The 14,315-nt window shown below is 44.0% G+C and overlaps 1 protein-coding gene across 30 annotated transcripts in view; it reads right to left on the bottom strand.

Annotated features, from left to right (window-relative positions):
• The window catches only part of CAMK2B (calcium/calmodulin dependent protein kinase II beta), a 206,198-nt gene that overhangs the window by 104,258 nt on the left and 87,625 nt on the right, over positions 1 to 14,315 (bottom strand). For all 30 annotated transcript variants that reach the window (XM_088657937.1, XM_088657939.1, XM_088657951.1 and 27 more), the window contains exons 3-4: positions 10,660 to 10,719; positions 4,653 to 4,707 (exon numbers count right to left, since the gene is read on the bottom strand). Coding sequence is in view for 21 of the 30 variants with exons in the window: in XM_035139077.3 (XP_034994968.2) it covers positions 4,653 to 4,707; positions 10,660 to 10,719 (115 nt within the window). In the remaining 9 variants the exon portion in view is untranslated. The remainder of the gene's footprint in view (positions 1 to 4,652; positions 4,708 to 10,659; positions 10,720 to 14,315) is intronic.

The raw sequence follows: 14,315 nt of genomic DNA, 5'->3' as shown, positions 1-14,315 counted from the left end.
ACAGATTGAGGTTGAATCCTGACAAGACAGAAGTATTGTTTGTGGGGGAACAGGAGGCGGGCAGGTGTGGAGGACTCCCTGGTCCTGAATGGGGTAACTGGGCCACTGAAAGACCAGGTGCACAGCCTGGAAGTCCTTTTGGACTCACAGCTGTCCATGGAGGCACAGGTCAATTCTGTGTCCGGGGCAGCTGTTTATCAGCTCCATCTGGTACGCGGGCTGAGACCCTACCTGCCTGCGGACTGTCTCACCAGAGTGGTGCATGCTCTAGTTATCTCTTGCTTGGACTACTGCAATGCGCTCTATGTGGGGGCACCTTTGAAGGTGACCCGGAAACTACAACTAATCCAGAATGCGGCAGCTAGACTGGTGACTGGGAGCGGCCACCGACATCACGTAACAGTGGTCTTGAAAGACCTACATTGGCTCCCAGTATGCTTTCGAGCACAATTCAAAGTGTTGGTGCTGACCTTTAAAGCCCTATACGGCCTCTGTCCAGTATACCTGAAGGAGCGTCTCCACCCCCATCATTCTGCCCAGACACTGAGGTCCAGTGCCGAGGGCCTTCTGGCGGTTCCCTCACTGCGAGAAGCCAAGTTACAGGGAACCAGGCAGAGGGCCCTCTCGGTAGTGGCACCCGCCCTGTGGAACGCCCTCCCACCAGATGTGAAAGAGAAAAACAACTACCAGACTTTTAGAAGACATCTGAAGGCAGCCCTGTTTAGGGAAGCTTTTAATGTTTAATCGATTATTGTATTTTAATATCCTTCTGGAAGCCGCCCAGGAAAGATGGGTGGGGTATTATTATTATTATTATTATTATTATTATTATTATTATTATTATTATAGTTTACATACTCTCATTTTGAAAATTAAGCACTGGGCAATGTACTTCCTTGTCATCACCCAGGACCATGTGAGCGCCGCTGATTGGGCCTCTTCAAACAAAGAGCACAACGACCAAAGCATGGAGCAATTTGCTCCGTCTGCCTTCCTAAGCTGTGTACTGTTTCATTTCCACACTGTTGCTGCAGCTCTAAATCTTGTTCTCTCTCCCACCCACACAGAGCTACAGATGTAATGCTTGCAACCCGCTACTTCCCTCTGTGCTGCCAATCACCTGACTACGAGGAGCTCGTGTTGCCTCCTGTGTGAGAACCAAGAGAACAACACCATGGATTTGCAGGGCAATTTTTTTTTTGTTATAGCTGCCTCTTCAACAGCCCCTCTTTCCATTCCATTGTTCTATGCAATCAATGCAGCAATGTCTGCAAACTGGAACCCCCAAGGTAGTTCAGATTCTCTTTCATCTCTCACTTTCGCCTAGATTCTCACCTCTATAGTTAACTTCGGATTTGACATTGCTAATTTGAATGGGAGAAAACGTAAGTCCTCAAGAAGCTTTGGCAAGCCATTCTTGAGACTGCAATGGTAATGAGAGACGTTTTTTCTGTATGTCTGTTCAAAAGAAGAGAATCTAGGAGCAGCTCTGCATATAGATGAATTTATCATAAGAGACACATGTATATAAGCACAATATTATGATATTGTCGCAGCGATGGCTAGCAGGGACAGGCCTGTGACAAAATGATAATTTGGGAAGCTGCTCAACAAGCTGGAAGGCTACACAGCTTAGTATTGAGATATGCTGAGCATCTGCACTTCTCAGATATTTCAGCTGGCTTTAGAGGAGCAGGCTTGAGAAGCCTAATGATGGATATCAGCTCAAATGCACTCAACATTCAGGAGGCCCTTTAAGATGAGGGATGGCTAGCAAGGAAAGAAAAACAGTCAGCTGAAAAGTATCCTTCATTTTCAGCAAGGCAAAGTAGATTTGGAAGCAACTGTCAGCCACAGCACTTTAGCACTGAATTCTTCCACAACCCACGTGGTTCTCCCGATGACAGGGATGGGGGAACTTTTCAAGTCCGAGGGCCATGTTCTCTCTGGGGCAACCTTTTGGGGGCCACCTGCTGGTGGTAGGTAGGGCCAGGGGCACAAGTGAGCCAAGCAATGAACACGAATTTTACTTACAGTGAGAGGGGGAAAGTATTTGATCACCTGCTAAATTTGCTCATTTGCCCTCTGACAAAGAAATGACCAGTCCATAATTTTAATGGTTGGTTCATTGTAGCTGTGAGAGACAGAATAACAACAGGAAAAACCCCAGATACCCAGAAGACAAAAGTCAGAGATTGATGTGCATTATAATGAGTGGGAAAAAAGCACTGCAGATTATATAAAACTGTTTCCAGTCAATAGTTTTAGAGGTCAGGTAGATGCAGTGCACATGTTCCAGCAAACAGGTCAAGGGTATGCAAAGCCCAGCACTAGCCCAGCAGGCCACATGGCCATGATTACAGTACTGTAATAGCCCAACATGTCTGTTTCACTGGTATCTTACCCTTCTTGTGTAAGAGATGAGCAGAGTATAAGAATTTGTGGTATGGGTGTGTCCTGAGTAGCGTAAATGCACTTCAGGAATAAGCAGCAGCTACCAACACCACCTGGGGACCCAGGTGGCGCTGTGGTTAAACCACTGAGCCTAGGGCTTGCTGATCAGAAGGTCAGCGGTTCGAATCCCTGTGACGGGGTGAGCTCCCGTTGCTTGGTCCCAGCTCCTGCCAACCTAGCAGTTCGAAAGCACATCAAAATGCAAGTAGATAAATAGGAACCGCTACAGCGGGAAGGTAAACGGCGTTTCCATGTGCTGCTCTGGTTTGCCAGAAGCGGCTTTGTCATGCTGGCCACATGACCTGGAAGCTATACGCCCGCTCCCTCGGCCAATAATGCAAGATGAGCGCATAACCCCAGAGTCGGTCACGACTGGACCTAATGGTCAGGGGTCCCTTTACCCTTTACCAACACCACCACTTCATTTGACGCTTGTCCCAGGTTTACTGAGTTTCGTGTGTAACAAAAGCTGACCGAGGAAGACCCATGTTGGGCTGCTAACAGTGTAAGAAAGAATGACTGTGCATTTTACACAAAAGTAAGTCTCCCTGAGTGCCGTATGATTTGCCCCCAGTGAGTGATCAGAGGATGCCACCTGAGTGACTCTGTCTAATAAAGAGGTTATGAAAGAGAATGGAATGAGTATTAGCAGAGGTTACAGCGAGGAAGCAAGTGTGGGTTTCAAGTCTCTCCCCACCCCCCAACTCCATGAAAAAAGGGAGCCATCTGTCATCTTTGTTCTTGAATAGCAAGGTATACCACCCTCCAACATTTCAAACACCCTCAATGGATGATCAAAGCCTCCTCATTCTGCCCAGCTTTCAGCTTCATTCTGTATATAGCAGGAATTGCTTGATATAGTCTTGAACCTATAAGGTCTCGGAAAGCACATGCAAAACTGTAACAACCCACGCAGCAGCTGGCCCAGTCCACAGCTGGGTCCTCAAGTGTCCTTTGCCATGTGGCCCGGAGGATGTAAACCTGCATTTTACTTTCAATCCTCCCGCTGCAGGCAAGGGACATACCAAGGTCTGTGTGACTCCAGCGAAAGACAAGCAGGAGCTGCACTGACTCAGAGAAGAGCTAAATATAGCTCACTGCCTAACTGGAGCTGTCAGGGAAGAGGAGAGATGAGATCACCAGCTTCTATATCTGGAATGAAGTGAGAGGCAGCCGAGCAAAGCACACAATGTCTCCACAAGCCCCCAGACACTTTGCAAAGGCAGTCGGCACAGGACATGGCCTACAGCCATCCTGACAAAAGGAATGGGAAGAGGGACAGGCCAACATCGCTGTCTGGAGCCCTGGAGCCAACAGAGCCTTTAAAACTTATGTGGGTCTTAGTGGGCATGTCTCTGGCTAAGCAGCTGTTTAGCAACTCTGGGCATAGTGTGTCAGGGGCACTGAGTCACCCCCATCATTCTAATATCCTTCCTCCTTCTCATCACCCTCCCCTTTGTGCTAATGGAATAGCTGCAGCTGCAGCCTTCTTCTCCCCACCCCCGTGAGGATGCCACAGCCTGCTCAGTTCCCCTAGCAGCACACAAAATTTATTCAGAATTATACCTGTATAATTCTGTATACCTGTATACAGGTATACAGGTATCCTTCAGTATACCTGATGGAGTGTCTCCAGCCCCATCATTCTGCCTGGACACTGAGCTCCAGCGTCGAGGGCCTTCTGGGGGTTCCCTCACTGCGAGAAGTGAGGTTACAGGGAACCGGGGCAGAGGGCCTTCTCGGTAGTGGCACCTGCCCTGTGGAACGCCCTCCCATCGGATGTCAAAGAAATAAACAACTATCAGACTTTTAGAAGGCATCTGAAGGCAGCCCTGTTTAGGGAAGCTTTTAATACTGGATGAATAATTGTATTTGAATATTCTGCTGGAAGCCGCCCAGAGTGGCTGGGGAAACCCAGCCAGATGGGTGGGGTATAAATGAATTATTATTATTATTATTATTATTATTATTATTATTATTATTATTATTGGGAGGGGGGAAACTATCCACAGTGTGCCACCAGGAAGGGGACAAGCAGTAGCAACTATGATGCTGTGCTGGAGAAGTGGGGGGGGGCATTTTAAAGCAGAGAAATTCCAGGTTAAGTTCAGTAGGGGTCTGGGTGAGCTACTGGGCAGGGACATCAAGTGCAAGAACAGAGCATATAGTGATACAGTCACAACGGATTTCCTACTTACAGATCAAAGACGAGGTAGTGGAAGCCTTCTTCAGATATGCTATCATGGAGGCGAACTGCAAAGGAACACAAAACGATACGTTACATACCTGCAGCGCCTTCACTTTCCTCCTCTGCCTTGAAACATGCATTACACAAAGTACATAAGGTCTCCAGGGCACACAGCCCATGCATGGCAGCATGGCAGCAGTGTGATGAGGCCCAGGTAACGGGCCCTTCATTTGAACTACCAGCAGCATACCGTAAATGTGAGGATTAGCTCAAAGCATTTAGATCACTTATAATGCAAGGTCTTCCTTTCCACAGGCTCCTTCCCCTATCCAGCATATTGCTGCCACACTGCCTTGACCTACCAAGTCCCCAGGGATATACAGTGGTGCCTCGCTTAATGAATGCCCCGCTTAACGAAATTTCCGCTTAATGAAAGGTTTTTTCTAGTGGAGGTTGCCTCGCTAGACGAATTCGTTTTATGAAAAATTCGTCTAGTGAATCGCGGTTTCCCATAGGAATGCATTGAAATTCAATTAATGTGTTCCTATGGGCAAAAAAAATTCAATGCATTCTTATGGGATTCACTAGATGACTTTTTCGTTATAAGAAAAGACCCGTGGAACGAATTAAATTCGTCTAGCGAGGCACCACTGTAGATTTATAATACAGGGGGAGAGGGAGAAAACAGACTGGGATATACCAGTAGTTTGATTTTCAGTAAATCAGCAAGGATTTCTGACTCCAAAATGTTTAACAATAGGAGCAACAAAATCACACACACACACACTTAGAGTTCAGACAACACTTGGATAATCAGAGAATGGATATTTATGTGAAATGAAGGCCTGTGGTCTCAGCTCATTTCTAGTACTCAAAACAAATTGCAATCTCTAATGGAATTCCTGATCTACAGTAGGCACTTGCCTGCCCATAAACCATGTTTCTGAGCCAAGCCTCTGCAAACCAGCTGGACAAAAATTAGGTAATAAGTTAAGAAGATAAGACAAGACTTCCTGGATTAGACTAAATACTCATGTAACCCAGTATTCTGCTTCCGGCAGTAGCCATCCAGATGGTTAGAAGGAGTATCTAAGCGCAGCCCACTCTTTGTATCCAGTATACGGTCATCACTGCACCTGAACACTGGAAATTCCATTTTTAGTACTATTAGTAAGAACATCATTATCAGGAGAAAGGAATGAGGAAGTGAGCGGGGTGGAGAGAGGGCTCTGGCAGGCATTGGAGCCCCAGCCCCACTATGAAAGAGGGTCAGGGGAGGAGGAGTCTGGAGAGATGTCAGACACAGGGCCACCAGAAAGGAGACCGTTCCCTCCGATGCCCGAATTGAGGCGCGCTCTCACCCGTAGGGCCAGGGGGCGGTACTTTGGGGTGCCCAGGCTTTTATGCTGGGCAAGAACCCAGAAGAAGCCATTGCGGGGTTCTGACTCGGACTAGGTAGTCATGTTTGCCGAGATCTTTACACTGTAAATAATATGCACAATAAAACTCTGAAAGACAAGACGGAGTGGAGCGTCTTTACTCAAGAGTAGCCGCAGACGCCTATGATAGCACCTGAGGCAGAAAGTCCAGCAAGTGTCTCTCCCTGGGAGTAAAAACATAATCATAGTAAATTAAATAGCTAAGATTTTACTGCCTTTTTATTATACCCCAAATCAGTTGCCTTAGGCAACTTTCCCACTCTGCTTACTGATGGGACTGACCCTGCATAGATGTGAAACTCTCTTACTTCATTCAAAGAGAAAGGGGAGCAGGAAACATTGCATAAAATGAATGAAGCCCATCCTTTTCTTCTCAGAGTGGTGGGTATCTTTTCAGGCTGAAGCACTTTAATGTTAAGATTGAACTTCCCTGCAAAGTGGAACTGACATGGGGAAATGTGTGTGGCGCTAAATATCCTTTCCTCTCTCCTTGAAAGGTCAAGATCCAGCCCTCCTTAAGGGAAACAAAATTCATGGGCTTTTGAGACTGGGTTCTCAAAAGACATGTTCCTCACAAGAACAAGGCTAATTAAACAAAAAGGAGGGGGAGGAATCATTTGCAAATGAAATACCCCGTCTCCATAAGTTCTTTGCGGTTGAGGAGAAAACATCTAACAAATATTTACAGGGCCAATGCTTATAAACAGGATTTGATTCTGCCAAAATATGACTACCACTCAGTCTCTGCATTGAAATTCATGCAGGATGATGGCTCAGTTCTGAGGGCCCGATCCCGCAAAAGCACTGCACCAAGAGAGCAAATCCAAGAGAGCGTGGAAGGCTATCAATCTGCCATAGCTGGACTGAACACCTACTTTTCAACTGGAATTTAAAGGCATATCTACAGCACAGATTTAACACTTATTCAATAGTCATTCCTTTCCCACAGGGAATCCTGGGAAATGTGTGAGAAGGGATACGGACCTTGAACAGAGGGTTCTTAGCACCCTCACCAAAGTACAATTTCCAGGGTACTTTGGAGGAAACAAATGTACAGATGTGTGTTTGTACTGCAGAGATGACCGGAGGCAAGGCATTCCAAAGAGATGGGATACTCGAGTGAGCCTAATTCACACCACTGAAAGAAAACCTGAATGCAGAGCATTTAGGGGGAAAGAGTGGCAATATTCTACAGAAAGAGCTCACTATTTGTAGTATGCAACCTACCGTGTTTCTCCAAAAATAAGACACTGTCTTATATTTATTTTTCCTCAAGAAGACACACTATGGCTTATTTTCGGGGGGGGGTCTTATTCCAGCGGGAAGGGCTCCGCGCGGCGCAGCATGGCTGAGGGCAGCGAGCTGTTGCCGGGTGGTGCCGCATCCATGTCTTATTTTCGGGGTATGGCTTATATTGTGGAAATGCGTAGGAATCCTGCTATGGCTTATTTTACGGGTATGTCTTATTTTCGGGAAAATGGGGGGGTATATGAATGGCAAACTCGTTCTCTGAGTGTCAGTCTTTCTGTAGCCAAAATGGCACCATCCACACACAAAAGCAAAGTATAGGCAGGCTTGGGGAAGGTTTGCAGAAGGAAAAGTAGCCTCTGGGAAAGGGATCTAGAAACAGCTCAGTGAGGGCTTGGCATACTCAGTAGGCATGGAAAGCTGACTTTGGTGGAGGGGGAGAGAAAAGGGCACAGTTGGTTAGCTGGCACCCTCAACAGAAGTCCACATTCCAACGTTTTGTTACAGGTCCAATTGCTCTTTTGTAAGTATCATACTAACTCGGCAATAATATTCAGTAAGCTTACTCAATAAGACAATATAGCATTAAGCCCACAGGACAGGAGAACATTATGTGCAGGAGACTGAATGCAGCGTTATACTTCCCTCCCTGAAATGTCCTCACTTTGTTTTTAGTGCTAGCAAACTGGAGGTTAAAAAAGCACTCCCTAGGATAAACAAAAAAACAAAAAACAGCTGGTTTGCCTAGCTGCATGAACGTGCTAAAGAAAAAGGAGGGAGTTAAGCCGGATAGACTCAGTGTTTGCTTTAACCTCTTAGGAGGGTCAGCAAAACACTAAGCATTGCCCCACTGACGCTCAGCACTACTAATTGATGACAAAATGTAATAATAATAATAATACAGTGGTGCCTCACTTAGCGAATGCCCTGCTTAACTAAATTTCCGCTTAACGAAAGGATTTTTCGAGCGGAGGTTGCCTCACTAGGCGAATTCATTTTACGAAAAATTCGTAATGTGTTCCTATGGGCAAAAAAAATTCAAAAAAAATTCAGTACATTCCTATGGGATTCACTAGACGAATTTTTCGTTATAAGAAAAGACCCGTGGAACGAATTACATTCGTCTAGCAAGGCACCACTGTAATAATAATAATTTATTATTTATACCCTGCCCATCTGGCCGGGTTCCCCCAGCCACTCTGGGCGGCTTCCAACAAAATATTAAAATACAGAAATCCATCAAACATTAAAAGCTTCCCTAAAGTATGTAAGGCACATACTTTTGTATTATACTGTAGATGGAGATTCTGGCTCCTGTTCTGCGTCACTGAATGACTGTAAGTGATCAAGGAAGAGTTGTCACCTCTCCTAGCAACTGTTTGCACCTTCTTATGGAAGCCTGCCTCACTTTAGCACAGGGCTTCAAATAATTAGCTGGTGATATATGCCTAATAACTTCCTTACATCCTTTAGAACAATCCCATAGTGAAGGCACAAGATCCCCACATCATGCACAGAAAACGGATGTCTCCATATGGACACATGCATCTTCCTTTCGCAAACTCCCCACTGCACAAAGCCCATATACATCCATTATATAACAAACTGGTTTTTCATTTCTCTTTTGCATTTGTGTCTGTCTCTAAACCCACCTAGAAGGTGCCCATGACGACATTGTTTCCATAGAAACTAATGTACTTCAAAGGGAGAAAAACAGAGGACTAAAAAAAGGACCAAAAAAAAAGGATTCAAACAAAATGACTGGAATAAACAGACTGCACACTGGAGCGGGTGAGGGGGGTGTCATAGTCTTGATTAGCCAGTTGTTTGAGAAGGAAAGTCCTGCCTAACATGCTGCTTACTAAAACTCTTGCTCTATCATATATGCTGACATCAGCAACTGCAGTGGGCTTGCAAGATTGCCTAGGGGTGCATTGAAACCAGCAGGGTTGAGGGGGTGTGGGGTTGAGCAATCAGTTGTGCAACAAGAATGCGTAGTCCACAACCCATACCAGCAGTTGTTGCTGGTTTTTTATTCCTCAAATTCTATTTTCCACTTTTCCTCTAAAGAGCTCAGGTTGGTGTATGTAGATGTGATTACTCCATGTTTACCCTCCTAACAACCTTGTGGAGTAGGCTAGGCTGAGAAAAAGAGGCTCAACCACAATTTAACCCTGGCTTGATATTATGGTTTATTAACTCACTGTGGTTTGTATACACCACCAATAGCTTTGCCAAGTTTCTGCAGTCATGTCAAAATTACTCACAGGGCAAATAATAATAATAATAATAATAATAATAATAATAATAATAATACAGTGGTGCCTCGCTAGATGAATTTAATTCGTTCCACGGGTCTATTCTTATAACGAAAAATTCGTCTAGCGAATCCCATAGGAATGCATTGAAATTTTTTGAATTTTTTTTTTGCCCATAGGAACGCATTAATTGAATTTCAATGCATTCCTATGAGAAACCGCAATTCACTAGACGAATTTTTCGTAAAATGAATTCATCTAGCGAGGCAACCTCCGCTCGAAAAATGCTTTCGTTAAGCGAAAATTTCGTCTTACAGGGCGTTCGTTAAGCGAGGCACCACTGTAATGCAAAACTATCCACGTTTTGTGAATAAAATAGAGTAGGGATCAAGAACCTGTCGCTCTCCAAATGCTGCTGGATTTAAACTTCCATCACCCCTGACCATTGACAATACTGACTGGGGCTGATGGGACACTTGTTTCCATGCCTGAAATAAAGCATGCAATGTAGGTGGGAAAGCATACTTTTGAATTACATCAGTGCGGAGTACAGGGGCAAGGAAAAAGTAGTATCCCATTGGTGGAGGTATAACTTTTGGGCTTGGCAGCCATATCCTCCACTTACTGAAAAAACTAGTTGTTGAGTAAAGATTTATCCCAGTCACAGGACCTGGATGTTCTAACTGCTGAACTTGGATTTTGCAAATGTAGATTGCTAGAATCTGGAGCACTGGAAGTGATGGTAGTTTGGAAAGGATTGCATATGCCATGTCTGCAATGAGAGAAACATGCACAGATCTGCTGGAACAGATTCTGGACAACTGCCTTCTCTCAACCTGAGTTTGTGTATATGCGTGTGCGTGTGTGTATGTATGAATGAATGAATATTTGATCAGCTTCTGAAAGTGAACAAATGTTCCCCTCTCTTTCCAATCACTGAAGGAGCGCTCCCACCCACAGTCCTCCCAGGAAGAACACAAAACAGGCAAATATTGTCAACCCTGGCAAACTCTTCTTGTAAAGCAAGAAACTTTCCCCACCTCCACTTATCCCCTCCAAGACAGATACTTACCGATGTTGGAATGCTTCAGGAGACGGCAAATTCGAGCTTCTCGCTCCAACTTCTGATGATCTGAAGACAAAATAAAGAGGGAACACTCTTTAGCATGCCATCCAAGTTAGCTTATTCTGAGAGTCTGTCCCTTAGTACTTGGTTTTGACCAGCATCTCAAATGCAGAGGTTAGCATTTCCCTGATATTAGACCCAATCTACACATTACAGGTAGTAGAATTCTTGACTATACTACTTCACACTGAAGATGGGGGCCATGTTTTTTAATGCCCCCCACTAATTAAACACACACACACAAAATTCCTTACAGATTAAAAAGAAACATGCCAAAAATAAACATTCTAGCCTGTGGCGTAGTGTGGGTTGCCAACAAGAAAAGTATTCTGCCCCTCTTTGGCAACCCCCCCCCTCCAAACGCACAAAAGCATCTCTCCATACAGGGGGTGAGGTTATTAAGAGAGCCAGGCTCTCTTAAGGGGATTCACAAAGTTCCAGGGTTGTGGTGCTTCTCTTGCAAAAAGTGCCAAGGGCCTTTTTCTAGCTGCGGTGCTGGGGGGTGGCTGGATGGTGGGGGGAGAGGAGTGTTTGGGAGTGAGTGGCAACCCACCTCCTCAAGAGGATAAGAGAAGAGGAAGTAAAATGGGGGATTCCTTTCACAAAGATCCTTTCAGAGTTCGTTCATCCTATCTAACTTGAACCAAACATGTATGTGACATGTTATTAAAACATTATTTGATAAATTAGCCATCTCTTTAAAAGAATACAATTCTACAACTAATACAAAGAAATGTTGGACTCTTTTTTCATTCAGAAGGGGGGGGAGCAATACGATATGACAAGAGGGTTATGGAACTATGAACAGGCTTGAGAAAGCAAAGAAAGATAAATAAATTATTCTCTCACTTCCTTAATACACTTGTATAGTATTCAAGATGACTGAATTGCTTTTTTAATGTTTAAGTGGGAGAAAATGCATGCATGTAGAGTATTAACTGAGTTACGCTATGATCATGATCATTATCATCATCATCATCATCATCAGTATAATTATTATTTACGAGTCACCTCTCATTCAAGGTAATTTACTGTTGTACAATAAGCACAACTAAAAGTGGCTTTTAAAATAATATCAAAACAACCTAAAATTGGTTTTGAAACTATACAAATAAAAACCCAAGGCAAAGACCAAAATGTTCATTCATTCATTTGGAAAAGTTTATTGAAACCAGAATATCATCAAATGTTGCCAGAAACTACAGATAATGAGTGCCTTGCATCTCAATAGAGATGATGTTCACCAAACTGTAATGATGAATGAGGTAGTGAAGAGGTGGAAAGGGCTGCTTGGGGTCCATCCAACCAGTTATGTATCAGATTTGAAACTGCACAAATCTTAAAATGACTTATAATTTATGAAGGGAAAAGGGGAGAATAAGGGAGGACAAAAAGTAAGTGAAGAGCATAAGAATATAAGGAGTCTTGCTGGACTGAACCAAAGGCCTATCTAGCTCAGCATTCTGCTTTCACAGGGGCCCACCAGATGACTCTGGGAAGCCCACAAGCATGACCTAAGAGCAACCGCACTCTCCTACAAATGGCAAGACTCTTATGTGGCATAATCCTAAGGAACAGTGTTCCATGGTAAGCCACACCACACTCAATGGGGTGCAAAGCAGACAACACTTAGCCTCTTCTCTAACTATCTACCAATTTCCTGGTGGAAATTAGCTTAAATATCCAGGAAAATTCAGACATATAGTAGCCCGTGTCGGCATTGTTGTTTTAGCTGATTTTCCGCAGAAATAGCTCCAAAGCGTCCAAAATCTTTGTGATTTTGAGGGGGGGGGACAACAACTTTGCCCGAAACAAAAAAGCTCAACAACTTTTGTGTCTGGATTTCTTTTTCACTTTACGAAAACCCAAACCAATGTGCTCGTTTCGTCTGCCAAACACCCCATCCTTATTCAAACTTCTGTGAAGAGCGCTATATTATGACTTCTTCACCAGAGTTGTTTGTATATTTGCATAATTTATTCCAAGGAAGATGGCAGAGCTTCCTTGATGCAGGGAACATACAGTGCTGTTGATACCATTTACCAACCACCTCCTGGTCTGAGTCAGAACTTGGATGAAAACTGCCAGGCCTTGAAAAAAATGGAAAGGCCCACCAAGTGCTCGGCAACAGTTGCCTAACCCTTCCTGCAACCATCCGAGCATCTACCTACAGACTTTTACTCCTTACTCCCCAGGCACATACCAAGCCAACCTCATGCCCTGTATTTTAACAAAAGATGACAATATGCAGCACCAGCCCTCCACTGTAAGGAGGTAGTGCTATGTGCTATCTATGTTAAAAAGCAACTCACCAAATCATATAACTGGAAGGAACAAAAAAGCCACCCAGTCCAGTCCTCTGGCACAATATTGGGCCAGTCACCATCAGGCTACGCAGATCAGCCAATGCAATTCAGGATGCCTTCTTTCTGCCTTGCCTTCTATATGGAGGGGACATAACTTAGTGGAAAACACATGCCTGCTGTGCAGAAAATCCCAGCTCCAACCCTGGCTATCAGCTTTCTCCTCCTTAAACTCAGGGTTGCCACTGTAGTGGTCAGCAATGAGGAAGATGGGGACAAAGCTAGAATCAGTTAACTCTGCCCGCTCTCACCAGCCATCGCTGCACTACTATAGACACTACTAGGCTAGTTGAACAAGGATACTGTGACCCAGTGTATGGCTGCTTCCTACTGTTCCTGTTTAGAGAAAGAAGAGATTCCATAGAGGAACAGCTTAGATTGAGCTGCAGCAATTTCACTCCGGTAATTTACACTGAGATCCCGATACCCTGTGCATAGGCTCCATCTGATGAAATCCTCAAATTTTCAGAGCTGGCAATTTGAGTGGCCTATGAAGGAATGTCCAGCAGAAATTGAATGCAAGCCACTTTTCAGCTAAAAAGGAGGGTAGAAAAATACTTGCACACACACAGAGGTAGCATACAAAATGCCTTTCTTGAGAGCTTCAAATATACAGTAATTAAATCCATGCCAAGGTACTGGAGCTTGCTGTCTAGGGAGACCAACCTCACCCCTCTCTCTGATGATCACTGGTTGCATATGAGGCCCTTCTTGTTTTACTGACCTCTGGATTGTCAGGTTGTTACTTTATCTCTCAAGCATGCCAACTTTTTTTAAAAAAAATCTGTTGTTTCTGCTTCCTGTACTGTTTTAATTAATAAATTTTATTGTATCATTGTTTTTATTGTTAAATGGTTTAATTGTTGTCAGCTGACCTGGATTGCCATCCTTACAAAAAAACAAATTAATACACAAATAATAATTAAATGTATTGCCTAAATTGCTACAGCTGTGACCTAGTAATCTGTGTGACTCCCTGATCATCCGATACACACAAGTATAACCCCGACTCATTCATTCATCTCATTGCCGACTTTTACTTAATTCTTTGCCTTCCTATGTAATCTGATTAAGAATAGAACACTGTAGCAACAGGGTCATAATGATTAAACCTCATTTTCTGTCCATAGTTGTGTACTACCCATCTGTTCTTCAAAATGTTCAGTTATTAATTTTATTTTAAATGGTAAATCTTTTCCTTAATTTCTATTATTTGTTGTTGTTATAGATTGGAGTCCC

This window comes from Zootoca vivipara, chromosome 14, assembly GCF_965207765.1.
Source record: "Zootoca vivipara chromosome 14, rZooViv2.hap1.1, whole genome shotgun sequence".
NCBI classification, from domain to species: domain Eukaryota; kingdom Metazoa; phylum Chordata; class Lepidosauria; order Squamata; family Lacertidae; genus Zootoca; species Zootoca vivipara.
The sequence above is the reverse complement of the archived record's forward strand: the minus strand, read 5'-3'. Positions and strand labels throughout refer to the sequence as shown.